This window comes from Mastigoproctus giganteus, chromosome 6, assembly GCF_048544385.1.
Source record: "Mastigoproctus giganteus isolate SK-2022 chromosome 6, ASM4854438v1, whole genome shotgun sequence".
Classification (NCBI taxonomy): Eukaryota; Metazoa; Arthropoda; class Arachnida; order Uropygi; family Thelyphonidae; genus Mastigoproctus; species Mastigoproctus giganteus.
In genome coordinates, this window is record NC_143580.1 from 229,706,628 (window position 1) to 229,733,648 (window position 27,021).

Sequence of the window (27,021 nt, forward strand, 5' to 3'; positions counted from 1 at the left end):
ATTTTCCTAATGTAAAAGCAAAGACTTTATATCTCAAAAAAACCAAAAACAATAATAACTCATATCTCACTGCTGTCGGGCAGCATGGAGAGATAATCAACTACAAGATGGTAAGCATTTTTAAAATGAAGGAACAAAAAGATGAGATTATTAAGATTTCTTATTTCATTTTTTTTTTTAGATATAAGGTATATTCGTGTCAGACGGCACCTGGGATTTCTCCCATCTCTGTGTGTGTTCGCTGCATCGAGGACAGTACACTGTCAAGCCACAGACTTGAAAGTGCGTGGGCCATGTCTGTACAGTGTGATGTGTTGTGTACCCATTGTTTGTTAAGCTTATTGGCCATCAGGCCCCTAGTGGGGCCCGATGTTGCCCATACCTCGCCACGTGGAGGCTAGCCGGGTGTGTCCAATATCACAACAAGTTGCTCTGGCAGGTCCTGACACCTAGTTTCCTGGGATTTCAGTGGCTAGGACCTAAAAAAAAAAAAAAATTACGCGTTTGACATTAATGCTTAATGGGATTGCTGTTAGGAAATCGCTCGTTGGGGTTGAATGCTAGAGAGATGTGTTAAAAGGCTTAATAAGTCGGGCAAAATTTTGATGTTATTAAATTTAGACATGTCAGGCTATACGCTAGATAAAAGATAATAGTGTTAGATGTCTTAGAGATTTACACGAAACCGGTAGAATTTAGACGTTGATTAGAATTTGGCGGCATTGTTAAGAGGTGTACTCAGTCAGTTTAGTGAGGGGGCAGACAAGACTCGGGGGAAACAGATAGAAGAATAGGGAGATAGAGTAGGCATTCCCAAAGAGGTCAGTGGAGACGAGCTCCACCAGGCAAAGTATAGGGGGAGGTAGAGAGGGGAGAAGACAGAGACCTGTCTCCTCCCTCCCCTGCCTTGGGATGGGGTTTTAAAGGGAACCGGAATCGCCAAATGGCGTCTCGGCAGCAAAGCCGCAGTATGTCTTTGTCGGTGATAGTTGTCATGTCCATGTAGTGTCAAATCCGGTAAGAAGGTCAAGCTTCCCATCCTGCTCTGGGGGTGGGATATGTTAGCTGGCAGTGGGAACCCACCAGGCGAAGGGGTGGGAGAGACACACATTTATTTTATTCATAATCTGCATTCTCACTCTACTTGCATTCTTTTTTTTTTTTTTTTTTTTATACTTTTTTCTTATATTTTATAATTTTTTTTTCCAAGTTTTATATATATGTGTGTGTGTGTGTGTGTGTGTGTGTGTGTGTGTGTGTGTGTGTGTGTGTGTGTGTGTGTGTGTGTGTAGTCAAGAATAATGATATAGAGAAGCTATATGATATGGGAGGAAAATTAAGTTTAAAATTAGATAAGTCTGAATTACAATAACATAACTTATGGATCAGGGACACTGCTATAGCAAAACATACCCTATAGCCATAATGTGTACATGTATATATAAAAATATTTTAAGTATAAAATATTGTAGGTAGAACATGTTAACGAGCTTTATGTAAAAATTAAAACTGATGAATATACAGTATACTCTGGGAGCGATATATGTTGTGAAATAAAGGGGGTGAAATGAACAGGAAAATAAAACGATAAGATTTGCACTGATTGAAACAATACTAAATAAATTTTGAAAAAATTTTAAAGATTTTGAAAAAACTTGAAAGATTTTGAAAGAACGATCAAGGTGGAAATAACATTGCAGTGTCTTTCATAATTTTTGTGTCTTCATCAGAGGTCATCCACCAAAATAATGAAAAAGACAGCAATGCTCTTACTTCTGTTTCCGACATGCTCTGTATGCATAGGTACACGTGCGAAAAGACACGTGGTAATTTACAATTTAAATTTTAAATTTTAAAAAAATTTGAATATAAATATACTAAATTCGATTTAACATTAGTGTGCTAATAGAAGTGTTGTATATATCGCTCCCAGGATATACTGTACATTCATCAGTTTTAATGCAACACTTCTATTAGCACACTAACGTTAAATCAAATTTAGTATATTTATATTCAAAATTTTTTAAAATTTAAATTGTAAATTACCATGTGTCTTTTCGCACGTGTACCTATGCATACAGAGCATGTCGAAAACAGAAGTAAGAGCATTGCTGTCTTTTTCATTATTTTGGTGGATGACCTCTGATGAAGACAAAAATTATGAAAGACACTGCAATGTTATTTCCACCTTGATCGTTCTTTCAAAATCTTTCAAGTTTTTTCAAAATCTTTAAAATTTTTTCAAAATTTATTTAGTATTGTTTCAATCGGTGCAAATCTTATTGTTTTATTTTCCTGTTCATTTCACCCACTTTATTTCACAACATATATCGCTCCCAGGGTATACTGTATATTCATCAGTTTTAATTTTTACATAAAGCTTGTTAACATGTTCTACCTACAATAGTTTATACTTAAAATATTTTTATATATACATATATATATATATAAAATATATTGTATGTAGAAAGTGTGAAGAAGAAGATTTTGGTTTAAACCTATTGAATCTAAATATATATTGTATGTAGAAAGTGTGAAAAAAAAGATTTTGGTTTAAACCTATTGAATCTACGGTATATACCAGAAGTGAACTCGACTAAATGGATAAGGAATGTAGCGATATATGGTATGAAAAAAAAACCCGACAGGAAATTAAAAATAAAAATAAGAAGTGAAAAGGTGACCAAAATAAGATTACATTGCAGTGTTTTTCACAATTTCAGTGTCTTTATCAGAGGTCATCCACCGAAATTATGAGAAAGATGACAATCTTCTTGCTTCTGTTTCCGACATGTTCTGTATACTATGGTACATGTGTGCTGTAGCTACATGTTGAGAATGAAATTTTAAAATTTTAAAATTTTGTGGTAAGAATAAGGTCTAATAAATTATGCCAATAAATGTAATTATATTACGTAGGGCATACAGATCATGGATGAGCTTACAGAAGCAAGTAAAAGAATTGCAAAACTAAAGTAATGAATATCAGAATAGGCAAGAAGAAAGGGATTTACCATTATCTTGTAAAACTGACCAAATGACCAAGATGGCGGTGTGCTGGTATATTTATGTGTAGATATGCTAATGGCTCCTAGTGTTAGAAAATGGTGTGGAGAAAAAAAAAATATATATGGTATGGTGTCTATATAAATTGAAATGAAATATGTGGTGATGAACACTGTTAAATACATGGTGCCCAAACTGCCCAGGATAGTTGAGAGATATAATAGCATACAAAGTAGCAGTAAAAAGGGGCTAAACTTTGTTAAGGCGAAAAATCGACTGGGTAAAGTAAGAAGGTAGTGTCCCGCATATTACGTTCGGTAAACTAATGGCTCACCGGAAGTAAGCAGTAGGGGCAAGTAAAGCAGAAAGATGAATGAAGTAGAGATAAGTAGTTGGGCTTGGGTAGTTTGGGGTTGCAAACCCGTTCCTATAGTTAGGACCCTGAACAAAGGTCTGGAAGTGAGTGCACCATGTATTTAAGATCTGTTGTGTGAGTGAGAAAAATATATGGTAGGTATATAATGAAATGAAAATAAAAAATAATTAAATTATATACATGTTTAATGCACTGCGTTAGGCCAATTGGTGGGAACAGGTTTTCTAAGCTGTAAGACACCACAGAGGCCTAGTGTATTGTATATACACTATTTACAAACTTGGTGTATATGGGTTTTTTGTTATCAATTAATATAGATTCAATAGGTTTAAACCAAAATCTTCTTCTTCACACTTTCTACATACAATATATTTTATATATACAGGGTGATTCACTACCAGTGTGACAAACTTGCAGGAGGTGTAGGGGGCACAAAGACGAATTGGAATCACATAGCATTGCAGGGTCCGAAATGCCTTCGTCATGCAGTAGAGAACGTTGAACTGGAGGTAGCGTGAACAGTGATCCCGCTGGAAGTCAGCATTTGCGAACCATTTCTGTTGAAGAAACCAAGTAGCAAAAGTCCTCAGGAGTGGATAATCTGCAGGCTCCAATGATTGGATGCATTGCAGATGGTATGAACTCATTTGGTTTGTTGACAGTATCCTCCATACAGTGGATTGGGAAATACCCAATCGTTGGCCTACCACTCGAGTACTCGTACTTGGATTGCCTTCTGCAAGACGTAGGACATTCTCCTCATTGTCTGGCATCCTCATCATTCGCTCTTGATTCATGGTACCTCTGGTGAAATAACCAGTCTCACGTAACCTTCTGTGCACACGTGCAAAAATCGTATGATGAGGAGCACGCCTGTGCGGGAAACGTTCTTGGTACAAGCGCAGAGCGGCGCGCCCGTTACAGTCTGCAGCTCCATATGCGAGGTGCATGTCGGCCAGTTCAACGTTTGAATACTCATCCATCCTACTGCTTCGGGAACCGGTTCGCAAATGCTGACTTCCAGCGGGATCGCTGTTCATGCGATCTCCTGTTCAACTTCCTCTACTGCATGATGAAGGCATTTCGGACCCTGCAATGCTATGTGATTCCAATTCATCTTTATACCCCCAACACGTCCTGCAAGTTTGTCACACTGGTAGTGAATCACCCTGTATATACACATTATGGCTGTAGGGTATGTAGTAGTAGTAGTGGCATGTGATGCAAGAAAGCAAGTCTATGAGCTTATGCAGCATCAGCCAAAAAAAAAAAAAAAAATCACATCATTCCCTCCAAATGCCTGTCCAGTTCCTCCTTAAATTTATTTAACCTATCAACTTCCATGACAGATGGAACTTTGTTCCAGCAATTAACCACCCGCTGACTAAAGGCAAATTTCTGCACATCTATTCTACATGTTTTTTCTTAATTTGAATTTATGTCCCCTTAGGTTCGTAATCTGAACAAGTGGAAGGATCCCATCAGAATTCAGTGTGCTCAACCATTCAAGGACTTATACACCTCAATCAGATCACCTCGCAGGTGCCTAGTCTCCAGCCATTGCAATTTGCAGAACTTAAGCCACTCTTGGTAAGAGGATCCCTTCATTCCCCTCACCAATCTTGTTCCCCTTTCCTGTATATGCTCAAGCAAATCTACATCCTTCCTAAAATGAGGCCTTATATGCAGTACTCATGGCCACCATTGCCTTATACACAGGGACAATCACCTCCTTTTCCCTGCTAGAATAATTCCTATATATCATTGACAAAACCCCATGACCTGCCCTGGCAGCCTGTCTGCATTGCTCAGAAAACTTCATATCTGACTGCACAATTACTCCCAGGTCTTTTTCATTTTCTACCACCTGAAGTGTAGTACCACACAGTTGGTACATTTCTCTGGGGTTACTTCTACCCATATGCAGTACTTTGCATTTGTCAAGCAAAGTACTGCATATGGGTAAAGGTTAATTGTCAAGGTTAAATTTCAGTTGCCACTTCTTAGCCCATCTACCCAAATTTTCTAGATCCTGTTGCAGTAGCACACTGCCATTACTGTCATTAACAACCCTGCCAATCTTTGTATCATCTGCAAACTTCAACACTAAGCCTGATATACATTCATCAATATCATTGATAAATATTCAAAACAACAGTGGATCCAACACCGAACCCTGTGTGACTCCACTAATAACATTAGTCCACGAAGAGCAGCACCCATTGATTACCACCCCTTGTCTTCTCCCACTTAACCATCCTTTTATCCATTGTAGCAACTTACCCTTAATACCATTCTGCTCCAATTTGTACAATAGTCTTCCATGCGCAACAGTGTCAAAAGCTTTCCTGAAATCCAAATATATGATATCAAAATTATTTTTTGCATCCAATTCCTTTGTAACCATATCATAATATCCTATCAAATTTGTCATTCAAGACTTTCCCTTAACAAACCCATGCAGTCTTGTCTAGATGATCCTGCAATGCATCTTTAACCAGTGACTCCATTATTTTACCTGGAACAGAAGTTAAACTAACTGGTCTGTAATTACTCATGTCACCCTTTGATCCCCCTTTGTGAATTGGGGATACATCTGCACATCTCCAGTCCGTGGGGTCCTCCCCTGAGTCCAAGGATGGCTATGGCTAAGGGTTTGCTTAGTTGCTTTGCCACCTCCTTTAATATAACTGGATAGATCCCATCCACCCCAGGTGCTTTTCTTATGTTTAACTTCAACAATTTTTCCTCCACTTTGCTCTCTGCTATTACAAAATCATTAAGCATCCTGCTACAATTTGATAACCTTCTGCCATTTTCAAACCTTAATAACTCCTCATGTGTGAATGTAGATGTAAAATACTCATTCAGTTTGTTTGCTATCTGAGCAGGATCATCAACAGTCAAACCATCAATATCAAGTGGACCAATCAGATTCATCCTCTTCCTTTTAGAGTTTATATAAGTAAAGAAATCCTTGCTGTTTTTCTTAGCATCCTTTGCCAAAGATTTCTCGTAATCTGCCTTCGCCTGCAAAACCTCCTTTGTGACCTGATTACAGACTAGCTTATATCTACCATACGCTTCTGAGTCGCTTGATAATTTATATGCATCCCATGCATTTTTATTCTCTGTCACAAGTCTCATTAGTTCATTTGATAACCATCTGAGCCTAAATCTTGAACAATATTTCTTAATAGGTATGAAACTTTTAGTAGCTTCCATGATTAATTCCTTGAATGCTTCCCACTTAGAATTTACTGTTGGTAACATTGTCAGTTGATCCCCCCTTGCCTAGAAACTCAAAGGTCGCGGGTTCGAATCCCGCCTCGGGCTTGGATCAAAGTACTGCAAAAACCTTGGGAGGTGCATTATGGCTACAGAAGCCGATGTGCCAACAACTACAAAAAAAAAAAAGAAAAAAAAAGTTGGTCCCCCTGTACAGAATTTAAAAACTGTCTGAGACCACTGTACTCACCTTTACGGAAGCAAAAACCCTTTCCTTTACCCCTGACGGTAATTATATCTGTAAGTAAATCCCACATCAGTACACTATGATCGCTGCCGCATATAAAATTTGCAGTAGTGGTTCCTTTATCTGCAAATTCTTAATACACGAATGATCACTGCTGATAACCAGATCAAGAATATTATCCTCTTTGGTTGCCTCTCGAACATGCTGCTGCAGAAAACAATCATCCAATAAATCCACAAAAGTCTTACTAGTGTGTGAGTGACCAACCCACAAGTTCCACTCAATATCTGGGAAGTTAAAAACCCCATTATAAGACATTCTGATTTACTAGCCCACTCTATTTCTCTGTACAATTATTCATTGTACTCATTTGAGTCATTAGGCCTATAAAACACTCCTACTCTTATTTTTGCTTTCGCAGTGCTTATGCCACACCAAACTGACTCAACAGTGCACCATTCATCTATATAAACTGAATGCACTTCTTTTGATTTTATGTTTTTCTTAATTAACAGCATGATACCTCCTCCCTTCCTATCCTGTCTATCCTTTCTGTACACATTGTACTCCCCAAATTCCAATTCTGCATTCCTAAAATCAGTGTGACACCACGTCTCTGATATCCCAACAATATCTGCCTTTGATGTCTTGCCGAACACTTCAAATTCATCAAATTTATTTACTATACTTCTAGCATTGGTATACATGCAAGCATACATGCACCTATTCCTATTCCTAGTTACCCTGACACATCCCATATACTCACCTGTTTACGATGATTGCCATCAGTCCCTAAAACCCCAGCACCCCCCCGCTCCAGGTCGCTACTTATTCTAATAGAAGTTGTGCAAGAATCACCTTCATCTCTGCCTGCAGCTACTTTTAACCTTTTAGTCTATGAATCCCCCCAAGCTAGCAGTTTTCCGACCCGCCTAACACTGCCTCGATAGCATCAGCAAATATTCTTGCACCCTTTCTATTTAAGTGTATCCCATCCCTGTAGAAGCAGTCTCTCCTGTTAACAAGCACAGACCACGCTGAAAAAAATTCTAACCATTGAGCCTTGCACATTCCCTCCAGGGCCGAATTGATTGACAAAGCTCTCATCATGTACTCTCTCCATCATGTATGTTTTGTTAATGCAGTGTCCCTGATCCATAATCAATGTTATCTTCCTTTTCGTACTTACATTCCACCCTCCATGATTACTTAGCTTCTTAATACAATTATCCTTTTATTATATATATATCCCCCCCCCCACTCACACTCATTCATTCATCTTTTTCTCACACACCAGGGGGGGGATGCAATGATCTGATGTAAATTTAAATACTAATTAAAACTACGGTTAGTGTGTACTTAACTGTAGCATTTATGGTTTGTGTTCTTTTTCTCTTTCATTTCTTATTTCATTTGTGGAATACAAAAATTATATTTCAAAAACCTTTGCAATAATAAACAAAAATAATAAATTTTCTGTTTATACTTCAGGATGGCTAAACTGAGTCAGACGAGTTAAAAAATTACAGTACACATTTACAGACATATAAGTTAGTGCAAATGCACTAACTTATATGTCTGTAAGTGAATATAAATCTTATATGTCTGTAAATTTTCCCACAGTCTGAAATTTTAGCCTTGAATTCTCATTCAGCATTAAACTTGAGTTCAAAGTTTAATTAAACTTCAGTTGAGCCTGCTCAACCCAACTGCATATGAGTAGCAGTAACCCCATAGAAAAGTACCAACTGTGTGGTGATACACTCAGGATAGTGGAGAAGGAAGAAGACATGGGGGTTATTGTACAGTCAGATATGAAGTTTCAGATCAGTGTGGACAGGCAGCCACAGCAAGTCATGGGATCTTGTCAATGATATACAGGAATTTTGCTAGCAGGGAAAAGGAGGTGAATGAATGAGTGGGTTGGCATGAATGGGTTGAGCAGGCTTAATGCTGATGAGATTCTTCCTCTTGCTCAGTTTACGAACCTGAGGGGACATAAATTCAAATTGAGAAAGACAGTTGTAGAATAGATGTGCAGAAATTTGCCTTTAGCCAGTGGGTAGTTGATTGTTATTGTTTGTTTGTTATTTGGTTTTTAGGAGGATTAGCAACTAAGGCCATATTGCTCCGGGGATATGCGATGGTCATTCCCTGATCTTCCTGCATCCTCTGTAATTAGTGGTCATGGGCTCGAACACCAGTCTAATCAAGAAGCGTGTGCTACGCACTGCTGCTCCTGCCCACCTGGCTACGGAGGCACTGGTAGTTGATTGCTGGAACAAACTTCCATCTGTCATTGTGGGAGTTGATAGTTTAAATAAATTCATGGAAGAACTGGACAAACGTTTAGAGCAAATGGATGTGTGAAATTAGATTTTTTTTTTTTTTTTTTGGTTGATGCTCTATAAACTTGCTTTCTTGCATCATATGCATCTACTAATGCTAACTACTAAACCCCATTTAGCATCTCTCATATTGTGGAATTATTTTCACAACTGGGTTTTAAGCTCTTATACCATTGGGTACTCACCCACTGATGAAGGGCCAAATAGCCCTGAAATGGCTGTCTGGATGGTGGGATCCACTGAGAATAAGTAACAATAGTCATCTCTATTGGGGAAGCATTATTATTAAAAATATAACTGGACAGGCAACTCTTTGTGAATGTATTCACAATATGAGACGTAATGAAATTATGTCACTATAATAACTTCTGTTAATGTACTGTGTATAGAAATGCTGCAATTGCACTAACTGATATGTCTGTAAATTTTACCACAGTCTGAAACTTCAGCTGTGAATTATTATTAAATATAAGCACCTTAGTACATTTTGTCATTTTGTGGTATTGTGAATCTGGAGACATGTTGTGCATAACACAGTACAACATGCACAACATGTCGTACTGTGTTGTGCACAACATGTCTCCAGATTGTGCATAACACAGTACTTCTATACTGACCACTTAATCCATGGTTATGCCTTCAATCATGCATATAAGAAGATCGGTTAATAGGCCAATCCCCTTAAACAAGAACAAATTTTTGCCTTTGCATATTTTGAATATATACAGGGTGTTTCAAAAATGATGGTCAATAATTTAAAGGTGAAAAGTGAAAACTAAAATAAGAAAAAAAGTCCCAGTGAACATCAGGCCACAAATGAACCATTTTCGAGATAATGCACATTTTCTGTTAAGATCCGCCACTGACTATGCGAGCTAGTTTAGAAAAAAGCTCTGAATCCTTTGCTAAGGGTGGTCTTATTAAACATAAGATAATAACTTTTAATTTTTGGTTTCAACACCACAGGATTTTACAGATGTTACATGTTACAGGATGTTACAAAAGATGTTCAAAATGCTGTCCTTGCATCTGTATGCAGCTTTGTAGTCCTCTCTGAATTGAGTTGTGAATCCTCTCAGGCATTCCTGGGTCATTTCTGATTTGCTGAAAGGCTCCTTCAACCCAACACTGCAAATTCCTCAACTGCGTTAATGTCAGAAGTGTACACCAAGCTTTTTACATGGCCTTGGATACAAAAATTCATAGGATTTAAGTCTGGTGATCTGGGAGGCTACATTACAGGCCCACCTCTACCTATCCACTGTTGACCGTACCTTCTAGTTAGATACTGAGTCACAACTTGAGAAGGCGCCTCCGTAGCCAGGTGGGAAGGAGCAGCAGTGCGTAGCACACGCTTCTTGATTAGACCGGGGTTCGAGCCCGTCACCACCAAATACGGAGGATGCGGAAAGGTCAAGGAATGACCACCGCATATCCTGGAGCAATATGGCCTTAGTTGCTAATGCTCCTAAAAAAAAAAAAAACCAAAAAAAAAAACAACTTGAGAAAAATGTGTTGGTGCACCATCATGCATAAACCATATATTCTGGCGTTGCTGAAGTGGAACATTATCAACTTCAAGGAAGTCTGGAAGAACATTCTGCAGGAACAGAAGGTACAGGTCTCCTGTAAGCCTATTTGGCAGAAAGTGTGGTCCAATTAGACGGACTCCTAGTAGTCCTGCCCAGACATTCAACGAGAAATGTTGCTGATATCGTGACTTGTGAATTGCATTAGGATTTTTGTTGGACCAAACTTGGAACGTGGCAGTTATGAAAATTAAAAATACCATCACAAGTAAACCCAGCTTCGTAAGTGAACAAAATGTTGTTTAAAAATTGGGGGTTCAGGACATACTGTTGTTGCATCCACTGGCAGAAGTTCACTCTGGGAGGGTAGTCTGTATTTCTGAGACACGCTGGATATGGTATGGGTAGAGTAATTGGTGATGTAAAATTCGCCACACACTGCTATGACTCAGTACACAATCTTGCAGAGCAACCCTCCTTGTCGAAATTCCTGGATTTTGTTCTATTCTTTCTAACACCCTTTCCTCAACATTAGAAGTTATGCTTCTGGGCCTGCCTGCTCATACTCCATGTGCGAAGTGCCCATGTTCTCTAAGACGTTGATGTACCCTGATGAATGTGCACCTGCTGGGCTGCTTTCAGTGGGGAAATGCTTCTTGGTACAAACATGCAGCCTCAAGTGCACTGCCGTTGGCTTTACTATACATGAAGTGCATGTCTGCATACTCTTCATTACTGTATGTAATCTCTTTCCATGTTGACTATCCTTTGACAAGTACTAGTATGTCTGCTATGGCTCAGAACATTGAGGGAGGAGAAAGGGAGAGAATGAGCATAACCTAACCTAAACAAACAAGTCACTGGTGGATCCCAACTCTGTACAATTCACCTTGTCAGTGGTGGGTCCCAATTAGAAATTTGCAATATCTCATAAACGATTCACTTAAGGACCCATGTTTACTAGGCTTTTTTTGCATATTGTAGTCTGTACAGTTCACCTTTAAATTATTGATCATCACTTTTGAAACACCCTGTATACTATATAAGGTGTGGCAAGAAAGTTCCTGTTTAATGAGTTTGAAAATAAATGGAAATAGTATGTTATAATTCAAACTTTCTTTAACAGATGGTGTAGTGGCATTGTCCAGTAGGCTAAACAAGTAACAACCAGTTTTGTTAGGAGCATTAAGGTTCCATGTCACTATTTTGCAATTGAGCAACAAATGAATATTAAATTTTCCTTTAAACTGGAAAATATGCAAAAGAAGAGTATGAAATGTTAAAAACTATTTATGGTGATGGAACATTAAGAAAAACATATCTGCTGAACTGAACATCTTCTCTTTGGATGCCTTCGCCAACTTTTTTTTCAGAAACTTTTAAAATGGTGTAATGAGTGAATTCAATCAGGTGGTGATTGAATTCACTTCATTTCACTTTGAATAAAAATAAAACCATTTTTGAGCTCTTTTTACTTTGTGTTCTTTTTATTGCAACACCTCATATTTACATGATGTTTCATTTACGTCACCCATGAACATAAACAGCAATTATTTGGAAATGCAGAGAAAAGACTAACCTGTATGGATTCTGTCAATGTATTTAAGACTTGTTTGGCAACTGTGATAGCTTTACAAAAGTTGTCCTTTCCCTATAAAAACAAAATAAAATTACTGAAATTATATATGTATATATAACTGTACTTTATCGAATACACAAAATTTTTTTTTCTAAAAATGGCACCAAAAATTTGAATGCCCAGTTTATTTACAAATTTAATCTGAAGCTTGAGATTTCTCCTAAGGATATGGCCAGATGAGTATGCTGAATTTAAAATGATGTATTTTTTATTAACTTCTGGCATTTTTACTAACAGTTTTTATTAACTTCATCATTTTTATTCGACCATCTGCTGCAGCCTAAAAGAAATATTTGTTTATTAGTAATATTTATTAAAATGCAACTTGGTTGCAGAAAAGAAATGCTCATTAAAAATGTTTTTTTCTTTTTCATGTCTTAAAAACATGGGATGTGTATGGGATATATAAAAAAATATGGTATTTATAAATAATGCAGAAACCATTTTAATTTATTTCCATAGAATTAATTAATGAATTAGATATTTATTAAAAATAAAGATAAGTTAACTGTCACATATTAAGATAAATATTTGTTTTGGTATGCAAATTATAACTGTGTGTGTGTGTGCGCGCGCGCGCGCGCGCGCGTGCGTGCGTGCATGTGTGCAAGAGAGAGAGAAAACAAGATGAATTCTTCAAAATAAGACAGGTGCCTACTTAATCTACCAGGGGGCATATCCTTACAAAATTAAAATAAAAATTGAATTAATCTTGTGAATTTTAGTATTCCTTTTAGCTGTGTTAAAAATGGAGAAGTACAGCCAAAAAAAAGCAACTAAGAACAATGCCATTATTGTTAATGCACTCTATACCAAATGACTAAGTGACAGCCACAGTTGGAAAAAAAAAATTGTACAATATTTTAGGACCAAGTTTTGTTTACCAGGGGCAAAAGTTGATGATGTTGTACAGCAGATATCATCTTTTAAGGGCAAAAAAGGTACTACTGTTGTACATGTTGGCACTAATGACATTAAGAACAGATATGTGGACTTACTTAACAAGTACAGATCAACATTGAAAAAAAGTTGCAAGTTAGGATTAAATTTTAAGGTGTCCAAAATTCTGCCCAGACACGATAGGAGGGAGTATGTGAAGAGAGCATTTTCAATCAATTCAGCCCTGGAGAGATTGTGCGAAGCTCATGGAGTAGAATTTTTCTCATCATCGTCTGTGCTTGTTAACAGGGGAGATTGTTTCTACAGGGATGGGATACACTTAAATAGAAAGGTGCAAGAATATTTGCTGATGCTACTAATGCAGTGTTAGGTGGATTGGAAAACTGTTAGTTTGGGGGGTGGGATTCATGGACTAACAGATTAAGTAGCCAGAGGCAGAGGTAATAGTAATTCTTGCATGGCTTCTATTGGAATGAGCAGCAGCGTGGAAAGCAAGTTGCTACGGATTTCAAGAACTGCTGGGAGTCATCATGGAACAAGTAAATACAAGGGAAGGCCGCTGTAGCCTAGTGGTCAGGCGCACGGGTGCTTAAGTACACGTGCCTTGAGTGACCGGGGTTCAAGCCCGTGACTACTGAATACGGTGCTGTTTCTTGTAATCTGTCTATCTTGTGAACTCCTCTGACCGGTCCCTCTGGTCGTCCCGGAGCATAAACAGAAAATTTATTTAAGTGCTGTGTTAGGGTAACTAAGATTAAGAATAGGTCATGCATGTATACTTGAATGTACACCAATGCTAGGAGTACAGTAAATAAATTTGATGAATTTTAAGTGCTGGTGAAGACATCAAAGGTGGATATTAATGGGAAATCAGAGACATGGTATCACACAGATATAAGCAGTGCAGAATTGGAATTTAGGGAGTACAATGTGTACAGAAAGGACAGACAGGATAGGAAGTGAGGAAGGGTTATGCTGTTAGTTAAGGAACACATAAAATCTAAGGAAGTTATTATTTATTGTTATTTTTGGTTTTTTGGAGCATTAGTAACCAAGGCCATATTGCTCCGGGGATATGCGGTGGTCATTCCCTTTCTTTCTGCATCCTCCGTATTTGATGGTCATGGGGTCGAACCCCGGTCTAATCAAGAAGCGTGTGCTACGCACTGCTGTTCCTGCCCACCTGGCTATGGAGGCGCCTTTAAGAAAGTGAATCCAGTTGATACGGATGGACAGTGCAATACTGAATCAGTTTGGTGTGACATGAGCATTGCAAAAGCAAAAATGGGTTGCAGTGTGTTATAGGCCTAATGACTCTGATGAGTACAATGAACAACTGTACAGACAAATAGAGTGGGACAGTAAATCAGGAAGTCTTATAATGAGGAAATTTCACTTCCCAGATATTGACTGAAATTTGTGAGTTGGTCACTCACTCACTAGCCAGATTTTGTGGATGTATTGGAATATTGTTTTAAACAGAAGCATGTTCAAGATGCAACCAGATGGAGTAATACTCATGATCTGATTATTGGCAGTGATTATTAAGGCATTAAGAATCTTCAAATAAAGGAACCACATGGTGGCAGAGATCACAGTGTATGATCACAGTGTGTATAACAATATCACAAAAGGTGATATTGTTATACACACTGGCACTAATGATATTAAGAATAGGAGACCGAAGGAATTACTTAAGAAGTACAGGTCAATGTTGAAAAAAAAAAAAGATGTGAGTTGGAATTTAATTTGAAAGTGTCTGGAATTCTGCTCAGACATGACAGGAGGGAGTATATGATGAGAGCCTTGTCGATCAATTTGGCCCTGGAGAGATTGTGCAAGGTTCAAGGGGTAAAATTTTTTTCAGCCTGGTCTGTGCTTGTTAACAGGAGACACTGCTTCTACAGGGATGGCATACACTTAAACAGAAAGGGTGCAAGAATATTTGGTGATGCTATTAAGGCAGTGTTAGGTGGGTCGGAAAACTGCGAGCTTGGGGGGGGGGATACATGGACTAATAGATTAACAGTAGCCACTGGCAGAGGTGAAAGTAATTCTTGAATTGCTCCTATTGGAATGAGTAGCAGCCTGGATAGCAGGGGATTTCAGAGACTGCTGGGAGTAAACACATGGGCAAGTAAACACATGGGCTGTGTTAGGGTGGCTAAGAATAGGAACAGGTGCATGTATACTTGTGTGTACACCAATACCAGGAGTTTGGTAAATAAATTTGATGAATTTGAGGTGTTGGTCAAAACATCAAAGGCAGTATTGTTGAGATATCAGAGACATGGTGTCACACAGATATAAGGAATGCAGAACTGGAATTTGGGGAGTACAATATGTACAGGAAGGAGAAACAGGATAGGAAGGGAGGACGGGTTATGCTATTAGTTAGGAAACACACAAAATTCAAGGAAATACAGCCAGTTGACATGGCTGGACAGGGCAGTGTCAAGTCAGTTTGGTGTGACATAAGCACTGGAGCAGCGCCTCCATAGCCAGGTGGGAAGGAGCAGCAGTGCATAGCATGTGCTTCTTGATTAGACAGGGGTTCGAGCCCATCACCACAAAATACGGAGGATGCGGAAACGTCAGGGAATGACCACCGCATATCTCGGAGCAATATGGCCTTAGTTGCTAATGCTCTTAAAAACCAAATAACAAACATAAGCACTGGGAAAGCAAAATTGAGAGTAGGAGTGTGTTATAGGCCTAATAACACACTTGAACAGATGAGTATAATAAACAACTGTACAGAGAAATAGGGTGGGGCATTAAATCAGTGTCTTATAATTGAGGATATTAATTTCCCAAATATTGACTGCAATTTGTGGGTTGGTCACTCACACACTAGCAAGGCTTTTGTGGATTTACTGGATGATTGTTTTTCTACAGCAGCACATTGAGGAGGCAACTAGAGGGAGTAATACTCTTGATCTGATTATCAGTAGTGATTCTTCATGCATTAAGGATCTACAGATAAAGGAACTTCTAGGTGGCAGTGATCACGGTGTGCTGAAGTGGGATTTACTCAAAGAGGTAACTACCATTAGGGGTAAAAGTACCATTAGGGGTAAAGGGTAGGGTTATTGCTTTCGTAAAGGCGACTACGATGGACTGAGACAGTATTTAAATTCTATACAGTGGGACCAACTGATGATGTTACCAACAGCAAATTCAAAATGGGAAGCATTCAAAGAACTTATCTTGGAAGCTACTAGGCTTTACATACCAACTAAGAAATATTGTTCAAGGTTTAGGCCTAAGTGGATGTCAGATGAACTAATGAGACATATGGCAGAGAAGAAAAATGCATAGGATACATACAAATTAACACGTGACACAGAAGCCTATGATAGATACAAGTTGATCTCTGGCAGTAAGCTAGAGAATCTTGTAATAACTGAGAGCAAAGTGGAGGAGAAATTGTTGAAGAAAAACATAAGAAAGGCACCTGCCGTGGATGGGATCTATTTGGTTATATTAAAGGAGGCAGCGAGGGAAGTAATCAAACACTTAGCCATAATTATGAGAGTTTTCTCGGACTCATTGACTGGAGATGCGCAAATGTGACTGCAATTCACAATGGGGATTCAAAGGGCAACACAAGTAATTATAGACCTGTTAGTTTAACTTCTGTTCCAGGGAAATTAATGGAGGCACTGGTTAAAGAATTGATGTGATCACAAAGGAACTGGATGCAGGGAATAAACTTTGATATCATATATTTGGATCTTAGAAAGGCTTTTGATACTGTTGCACTTGGAAGACTGCTGCACAAATTGGAAAAGTGTGGCGTTGGAGGCAAATTGATGCTATGGATAAAGGGATGGTTAAGTGGGAAAAGACAGAGAGTGGAAATCAATGAACACTGCTCTTCATGGTCTAATGTTATTAGTGGAGTCCCTCAGGGTTCAGTGTTGAGTCTATTGTTGTTTTCTGTATTTATTAATGATATTGATCATGGTATATCAGGCTTAATGTACAGTTTTTTTTTTTTTTTTTTATGTGAACCCCAAACACGAGAGGTATTAGAACCTATAGTACTTAGTACTGTGCTTGGGTTGGAGGTTGAGAAGACGAAAGAAGATATTTGTTGACATTGGACTTGAACTTCTGTAGATTGTAATTTTCAGGAAATACATATGAAGGAAGGTTGTTCCAGAAAACAGCAGTTGAATGAATAAATGAGAAAGATGAAAAGTTGGTTCTGTGGGTTTGAAGTTGGACAGTAAATGGATGTTGGCTGGTGGCAGCACGTGTTCAGACTGTTTTGAAAGAGAGAGAGAGAGCGGGAATTATAGAAGCCAATTCAGAAGAACAGTGCCCATGGAAGTATCTGTAGAAGAGGCCTGCAGCAGAAACAGTATGTCTATGATAAAGCGAGTGGAGAGACTCTGTTAGAGATGAATCATTAATTAACCTAACTGCCCTCTTCTGAATGGAATCAAGAAGCGTGAGAGAGGTTTTGGGGGCACCACCCCAGATGTGGGAACAATATTCCATGGCAGGGCGGATTTGTGATTTATACAGAGTGAGCAGCTGTTTGGAAGAAAAGTAACGCCGAGAGCGAAACAGAAAACCAAGTTTTTTAGATGCAGAAGAAGCAATATTTGTAATGTGCTTGTGCTTGTGCCAAGAGAGATTAGAAGTCAAGGTAATCCCAAAAAGAGATATATCATTTTGCCTAGAAATCGGAGTGTCACTAAAGATAAACATAGGAGCAGAAGAATCCTTTTTGCGAGATATAAGACAAGACTGAGTTTTAGAAGGGTTGAAATCAACTAAGTTGTCTTTGCCCCACTGGAGAATTACTTGAAGATCGGCATTTAAGGAATTAGTAGCAGATTTTTGAGAAGTTGAAGCTGATTGAGCAGGACAAGGTTTCTCAAAATGGAAAGTGGAATGTAATGTGCTATCATCGGCAAAACTATGGATAGGATTTCCAGTCAATGGAAGAAGGTCATTAATATACAAGAGGAAAAGAGTGGGGGAAAGAACTGAACCTTGGGGGACACCGGCATTAGTGGAGAAGTTAGAAGACAGAGAGCCATCTACCATCACCCTCAGTGAGCGATCAGAGAGAAAACTGGATAACCAATTACTAAAAACAGTTGGCAAACCATAGGATGGAAGCTTGTTTAGAAGACCTTTATGCTGAACACGATCAAAAGCCTTTGAGATGTCAAGAGCAACTACTTGTGTTTCACCAAACCTTTCCATTGAATTAGTCCATAAATGGGTAACATAAGCCAGAATATCACCAGGGGATCGACACTGACGGAATCCATACTGGCGATCATTGATCAGATGGAAGGTTTCTAGGTAGTTTAAGAATTGGCGGTTAATTGATTTCTCCATTATTTTAGAAAGAATAGAAGTAATTGCAATGGGACGATAATTGGATGGGAGGGATTTGTCACCCTTTTTAGGAACTGGCTGGATATGAGCAAATTTCCAGGCAGAAGGAAAAATACCTTTGGAATAAGAAAGTGAAAAAAGGCAGCAAAGAATAGGAGTAAGTTCAGGAGCACAGGTTTTGAGAACAAGTGGAGATATACCATCAGGACCTGGGGCTTTCTTAGCATCAAGATTCATCAAAACCCTTCTGATATCCTTTTGACGGAAGACCATAGAGGCATTGAATGGAACGTGTTGGGAGGTGTTTTACCAAGATCATTAATACATGAGCTGGAAGAAAAATGGGATGCTAGCAGGTCAGCTTTATCCTTGGCTGAAGTGACAACAGAACCATCTGGTTTGGACAGAGGTGTGAGCAGAGATGGGCAAAAGTTGCGGCCAATAGCTTTGGCAAGAGACCAGAATGTTCGGCTACCATTAGGACAAGAAGCAAGTTTTCTACTCTTAGTCTGTTCAAACTCTAGTTTGGACTGATTAATAACTGCTTTACAATTGTTGCGAGCTTTGGTGTAGGCAGAAAATGAAACTGAAGAATTAGAAACAAGCCAATTACGATATGCAACATTCTTCTCTTGAACAGCCTTAGCACATTTATTGGAAAACCAAGGTTTAGATAAAGGACGAGATTTTAAAGTGGAGTGTGGGATAAAGGATTCCATTACTGCAAGAATAATTTCACTGACACGATCTGAGCAAACATTGACATCAGAAGTTTTGAAACAGTAATCCAACCATGGAAAAGAAGAAAAGAAGTCTCGCAGGTCATCCCATTTTGCATTCTTGTAATGCCAAACAACACGATGTTGGGAATAGCCATGAGATAAAGGTTCCATTGGAGAAGAGACAATCACCAAGTTGTGATCTGAAGTGCCTAAAGGACCTCTCACTTCGACCGTGTACTTAGAAGGGTTGTCTGTGAGAAAAAGATCAAGTGTATTGGCTGTATAATTAGGATTGTCTGGTATTCTTGTAGGTAAATGAACAATCTGTGCTAGGTCAGTAGTAATTGCAAAAGCTCAGCATCTCGACCTGTTGGGTCAGTGTGACTAGAAAACGGAAGCCAGCTGCAGTTGTGAACATTAAAATCACCAAGGAAAATTACCTCACTGTTAGGAAAGTTGGACTGGAGAAAGTCAAGTTGCAAAGAGAGGAAGTCAAAGAGCTCCAAGTGATTAGTGGAGTTGGGAGAACGGTAGAGACAACAGATGAATTTGACACAATGAGGTAGAGAGATTTTAAGCCAGAGAAGATCAAAGAGAGGAGATTCCAAATTGCCAAGTCTCTGACAGGGAATATCAGAACGGACATATGCACATGTACCACATTTGAGGCGAAAGGAATCGTACAACGAATAATTTGGGCATCTGAGATGAGCAGTAGTTGAATCAACCGATAACTGAGATTCTGTCAGAAAAAGTACATGGGGTTTGGCAGACTACAAGTGGAAATGGACATCGTTGAGATTAGAATTGAGACCATGTATATTTCTGAAATGAATTAGGAAGTGCTTGGGAGGTTTAGATCTTTTCGCAGATAAGCTTGCTCTATTAGTTTGACAGTTCATGGTGTATTCAATAGTAAGAAAAAGTGGGTGGGTCATGCTATATGAAGTAATGAAATTTTTGGATATGGCGTACACATGGTAAGAATATTCCCAGATCCTTGACATAATGTGGCCTCGACAATGCTCCCCGCATACGCACTACTCGGACTCCCTCCAGTCACTATCTGGCAGAGTAGAGGTAGCAAGATTATACACTAGCTGATCCGGAAGCCTCTTAGAGAGTTACCAATAGGTTCGGTCCGGTGTACTAACTAGCGGCCGGCCTGCGAACACCGTTTTAGAGCTGTACCCTCGAAATGTAAGGAATATTGGATCTCGCCACGACGTTCATCATAACCTCAAAAGTCATCAATCATACTGCATGATGGAAGAGATAGGGAAGGGTTGACCAGAACTTAGCTCTAGAGACTAAACATGGGTTCCACCACTTCAAGCCTCCAATAAGCAAAGTGGTGGTATTTCACCGGTTGATGAGAGTCATCTACCACCTAGTATTGCCTGGTAACACAGCGGGGAGGCATTCCTCCATGTGGTGTGGGTGCCCCACCTCAACCCCTGCTTACGTTCAGTGTGATGGAAATTGTTTTGAAGAGTAGAATATCACAGACAATAATTATAATAAGTGAATGGATAATCTTAACTGGTATATTTTTGTCATGATCTTTCTTGCATTCTGAATTCTTGTTCACCTGATTATAGTGACTAAATTATTTGCTACCTGAATATTTTTAAAAGGATACAAGAATAAAGTATATAAGGATTACATAATGGGCAAAAACAGAAAATAACTTACTGGCTGATCGATAACTTCCTTGCTTGAATAATGCCAGTAGAAGTCCATGACAGATTCCTATGATTAAAAATGCTTTTAAATGAATAATTAATCATTAAAAATGGAATTTTACAATTTTTTTTTTTTAAAACACAAAGTTGGCTGAAATAGTACTCCCCTCCTATTTTAAGAAGTCCATGACAGATTCCTATGATTAAAAATGCTTTTAAATGAATAATTAATCATTAAAAATGGAATTTTACAATTTTTTTTTTTAAAACGCAAAGTTGGCTGAAATAGAACTCCCCTCCTATTTTAAGAAAGATATAACACAAAACATCTTTTTTATTAATATGACTCCAGATAGTCTTGTCTTAGGGATCAGAACATTTTGTGGGTGATGTATCAATGGGTGAAGGGAGGAGGGAAATGGGGTAATTACTGGCCTCGCAATACTATATAAAAAGAATACTCTTATACATTCTGCTTTTTTGTTAACTGTTATGTTTGCTTTTAACCCATAGAATTGGGTTGTGTTCACCTTGCACAGCACTTCAGCTTATACTGTGGAGTGCAAACGTGGCTCAATTCTAGTGGCTAAAGATGAACATAACAGTTATGATTTAAAATGGAAATTTTACTTTCATAAATTGCTTGGCTGTTCAGTTACAACAAAATACATTATTCACAGTTTGGCATACATTTGCTGATACACGCACAATCTGGCAAACATTTGCTAATACATTCATAGTTTTGCAAACATTTACACATGCCAGCTGATGAGAAGGCAGAATGCTTAGCTTTGAAAAGCTGCCCTGGCAGTGTCTCGGGTTTTTAAATGAATGGCGAATCCTCTCATTCAGGTGATGTTATAGAATTAAAAAGATATTAGTAACCTTGGCTAATATCTTTTAATGGCATTTGTCTCTACATTTTTAATGGCATTTAGTTAATGGTTAATGGCCTTTGTCTTTAAGATGAACATAATCCCAAGCCTTGGCAGAGAGTACTCAGTGCTGAGTTGTCAGTGAGAACAGAAAATCTTTCCATGATCAAAAGTAAATGCAGATAATGTGTACAAATTTGATTTTAAATTCAAAATTTTTTACACAATACAGATATATATAAATAAATTGCAAAAAAATTAAGGAATTTATTCACAAGAAATGCACAAATTGTATGTACATACAAATCTGTATAAGGATAAATTTCTCTATATGTATGTAATTTCATTTTACATTTTTTAAAACAAGAACATAAGATAAAATTAACTTATGGGAAGTAATCTGATATTACCTTTTGTTTTTTTCTGTTTAAACTGTTTTCGTGTATACATAAGTTCTAATTTGTTGTAAAAATAAAATGACACTACATTACAGATCATTTTACAGATTACAGATCGGGACCAGAGTATGTCTGCTAGGGGGAAAAGGTGGTGATGTTGTAGAGCAGATATCATCTTTTAAGGGCACAAAAGGTGATATTGTTGTACACATTGTCACTAATGACCTTAAGAGTAAGAGATCTGCAGATTTACTTAACAAGTATAGGTCAATGCTGAAAAAAAAAGTCGCAAGTTAGGGTGAAATTTGAAAATGTCTGCAATTCTGCCCAGACACGATAGGAGGGAGTATATGATGAGAGCCTTGTCAATCAATTTGGCCCAGGAGAGATTGTGCAAGGCTCGCAGGGTAGAATTTTTTTCAGCGTGGTCTATGCTTGCTAACAGGAGAGACTGCTTCTACAGGGGTGGGATACATTTAAATAGAAAGGGTGTAGAATATTTGCTGATGTTATCGAGGCAGTGTTAGGTGGGAGAGAAAACTGCTAATTTGGGGTGATTCACAGACTAAAAGATTAACAGTAGCCACAGGCAGAAGCAAAAGTGATTCTTGCACTGCTTGTATTGTAATGAGCAGCAGCCTACAGAGCAAGTTGCTGGGGATTTCAAGAGCTGCAGGGAGTCATTGGAACAAGTAAATAGATGGGCTATGTTAGGGTAACTAAGAGTAAGAACAAGTGCATATACACTAATGCTATATGTATAGTAAATAAAATTGATGAATTTGAAGTGATAAAGCATCAAAGCATCAAAGGCAGGTATTGTTGGGATATCAGAGACATGGTGCCACACAGATATAAGCAGTGCAGAATTGGAATTTGGGGTGTACAATGTGTACCGAAAGGACAGACAGGATAGAAAGGGAGGAGGGGTTATGCTGTTAGTTAAGAAATGCATAAGATCTAAGGAAGTGCATCCAATTGACATGGGTGGTCAGTGCAATATTGAGTCTGTTTGGTGTGACATAAACACTGGGAAAGGGAAAATGAGAGAAAGTGTATGTTAGAGGCCTAATGACACTAATGGGTACAATGAACAGTTGTGCAGAAAAAGAGAGTGGGCCAGTAAATCAGAATGTCTTGTAATGGGGGATTTTAACTTTCCAGATATTGACTGGAATTTGTGGGTTGGTCACTCACATGCTAGCAAGACTTTTGTGGATTTATTGGAGGATTGTTTTCTACAGCAACATATTCAAGGGGCAAGCAGAGGGAGTAATACCCTTGATCTGATTATCAGCAGTGATGATGCATGCATTAGGAATTTTTGGAAAAAGGAACCAATAGGTGACAGTGATCACATTGTATTGATGTGGGATTTACTTAAAGATGTAACTACGATCAAGGGTTTTTGTTTACATAAAGGTGACTACAGTGGTCTCACAGAGTTTTTAAATTCTATAGAGTCAACTGATGATGTTACCAAAGGTGATTTCTAAATGGGAAGCATTCAAAGAATTAATCTTTGAATGCTACTAAGCTTTTCATACCAACTAAGAAATACTGTTCAAGGTTCAGGCCTAAATGGATGTTGGATGAATTAATGAGGCTCTTGGCAGAGAAGAAAAATGCATGGGATGCATATCCCATGCATTTTTCTTCTCAAATTATCAGGTGACACAGAAGCTTATGACAGATATAAGCTAGTCTGTAATCATGTCACAAAGGAGGTTAGGCAGGTGAAGGTAGATTACAAGAAAAATTTGGCAAAGGACGCAAAGAGTTCTTTACTTACGTAAACTCTAGAAGGAAGGGGATGAATCAGATTGGTCCACTTAACATAGATGGTTCGACTATTGATGATCCTGCTCAAGTAGATGATAAACTGAATGAGTATTTTGCATCTACGTTCACACATGAGGAGTTATTCAAGGAGGGGGAATGCCAGAAGGTTACTAATTATAACAGGGAGCTAAGTGATTTTGTGATAACTGAGAGAAAGTGGAGGAGAAATTGTTGAAGTTAAACATAAAAAAGGCACCTGTGGCAGATGGAATCTATCCAATTATAATGAAGGAGGCAGCAAGGGAAGTAAGCAAACCCTTAGCCATAATTATGAGAGCATCCTTAGTCAGGGGAGGTCCCCATGAACTGGAGGTGTGCAAATGTATTCCCAATTCACAAATGGGGTTCAAAGAGTGGCACAAATAATTATAGACTATAGAGGTTAGTTTAACTTCTGTTCCAGGGAAAATAATGGAGTCACTGGTTAAAGAGATATTTACAGGATCACCTAGACAAGACAGCAGCAATAGTTCAGACACAGCATGGGTTTGTTAAGGGGAAGTCTTGTCTGACCAATTTGATTGGATACTACAATATGGTCACAAAGGAACTGGATGCTAAAAATAATTTTGATATTATATACTTAGATTTCAGGAGAGTTTTTGATACTGCTATACAAATTGGAGCGTTATGGCATTGAGGGCAAGTTACTGCAATGGATAAAGGGATGGTTAAGTGGGAGACTGCAGAGAGTGGTAATAAATGTACACTGCTCTACGTGGACTAACGTTATTAGTGGAATTCCCCGGGATTCAGTGTTGGGCCCCATTGTTGTTCTGTGTATTTATCAATGAAGGTATATCAGACTTAATGTATAAGTTTTCAGATGATACAAAGGTTGGTAGGGTTGTTAATGACATAAACACAGTATGCTACTACAACAGAATCTAGAAAAGTTAGGCAGATGGGCCAAGAAGTGGCAACTGAAGTTTAACATTGATAAATGCAAAGTACTGCACATAGGCAGCAGTAACCTGAGAGTAATGTACCAACTCTATGGTACTACACTCAAGGAGGTTGAGAATGAAAAAAACCTGGGGGTAATTGTGTAGTCAGATGTGAAGTTCTGAGCAGTCTGCACTGCCAGAGCAGAGAATCTGCTCTGGCAGTGCAGACTGCTGCCATAGGAGGTCATGACGTTTTTTCAATGATATTTATAGGAATTTTGCTAGCAGAGACAAGGAGGTGATTATCCCTTTGTATAAGGCAATGGTCAGGCCATACCTTGAGTACTGGATACAGATCTGGAGGCCTCATTTTAGGAAGGATGGAATTGCTAGAACGAGTACAGAGAAGGGCAACAAGATAGAAAGGTTTAAGTTCTGCAAGTTGCAGCATCTGGAGACTAGGCAGCTGTGAGCAAGGTGATCTGATTGAGATGTATAAGGCCTTGAATGATTTGTGCAGGCTCAATGCTGATGGGATACTTCTACTTCCTCAGACTAAGAACCTGAGGGGGCATAGATTCAAATTGAGGAAAGACAGTTGTAGAATAGATATGCAGAAGTTTGCCTTTAGCCAATGGGCAGTTGATTGCTGGAACAGACTTCCATCTGTTATTGTGGAAGTTGATAGCTTAAATAAATTTAAGGCTGAACTAGACAAACATTTGGAGTGACCAGATGAGTGAAATAGGAAGGGTTTTTTTTTTTTTTTTTTGGCTGATGCTGTATAAGCTGGCATTCTCGCCTCATATGCCTCAACTAATGCAAATGCTAATTTTATAACAAAATGATCCACAGAGATAAAAATAACAGTCTGATGCTTCACCACTGTGTCAATGAAAATAACTGCACAAGAATTAGTGAGAAGTTTATGCATTGTGGTACCATGATATATTTATTTTTATAAATACAGTACTATTGTTTTCTCTTTTAAGGCAAGTTGACATTTGCCTGTCCAGCTTCTAAGAAAAAATAAAATATAAATAATGATGCTGTCAAAACAAAACCATCTAAGAAAAGATAATCAAATGCACAGTTGCTCAAGGCATGAATAATCAAGGTTCCACTGTATTAATACTAAATATTTGATATTGGCTTTAAAAGTATAACTTGCAGTTATATTTTTATGGTTCTCTATGGTCAACTAATACATACCTGTAAACGTAGCAAGTAATCAACTGTACTAATAACCACATTAACAGTGGTGGTGTTACCAGCTTGGGTCCTCAGGTAATTTTGGAAATCTGTGTGGGTAATACCATAAAAATGGGTTATTTCTTAGGGTAAGCAAATCAAATCAAATACACTTAAATGAAATTTAACTTATGTCTAAGACTTCTTACATTCTTTTCTAATTGGATAGGTTATGTTAACTACCATCATCAACTAATTTTGTTTTGTATTATTATAAAACTCTAATTCAATATTTTGAAAAAAAATATAAATGTCTATCCATATTGGCATATGTTATGCCAATACTGAGGGACAGATATTTTCACAGTTTGGGTCAGAACAATTCAATTGTAGGTCCATGAGTCATGTATGTTTCTTGAGATGGATTTTCTTAGCCCATAAATGTTTGTAAAAACTTTCCTGGCTAAGGCAAAGAAAGCCAATATGAGAACCACTGCAAACTATGGGAAACTTACTGTACAAACTGGTTTGCTGCTATCGCAGTTTCTCCATACATTCTCAGTAAACAGATGGTGTGTGTTATCGGTAGCTGCAGAAGAAGTTGAGATATACTGATTGACACTTAGATGTTACAGACAATGTAATGATTAGTTTTTTCGGCTAAGGTAAAGAAAGCCAACACAACAATGATGAGAAACATCGGATAACTTATGCGGAAAATTAGTTTCCTGACACCACACTCTAGCGCTGCTCATTTGGTGAACAGACGGTGTTATCGGTCCGG

The 27,021-nt window shown here is 38.2% G+C and overlaps 1 protein-coding gene across 1 annotated transcript in view; it reads right to left on the minus strand.

Annotated features, from left to right (window-relative positions):
• RyR (Ryanodine receptor) overlaps positions 1–27,021 on the minus strand; it is an 841,404-nt gene that overhangs the window by 229,835 nt on the left and 584,548 nt on the right. The window contains exons 73-75 of the mRNA XM_090376454.1: positions 26,259–26,347; positions 21,055–21,111; positions 12,314–12,385 (exon numbers count right to left, since the gene is read on the minus strand). Of these exons, the coding sequence (XP_090232580.1) occupies positions 12,314–12,385; positions 21,055–21,111; positions 26,259–26,347 (218 nt within the window). The remainder of the gene's footprint in view (positions 1–12,313; positions 12,386–21,054; positions 21,112–26,258; positions 26,348–27,021) is intronic.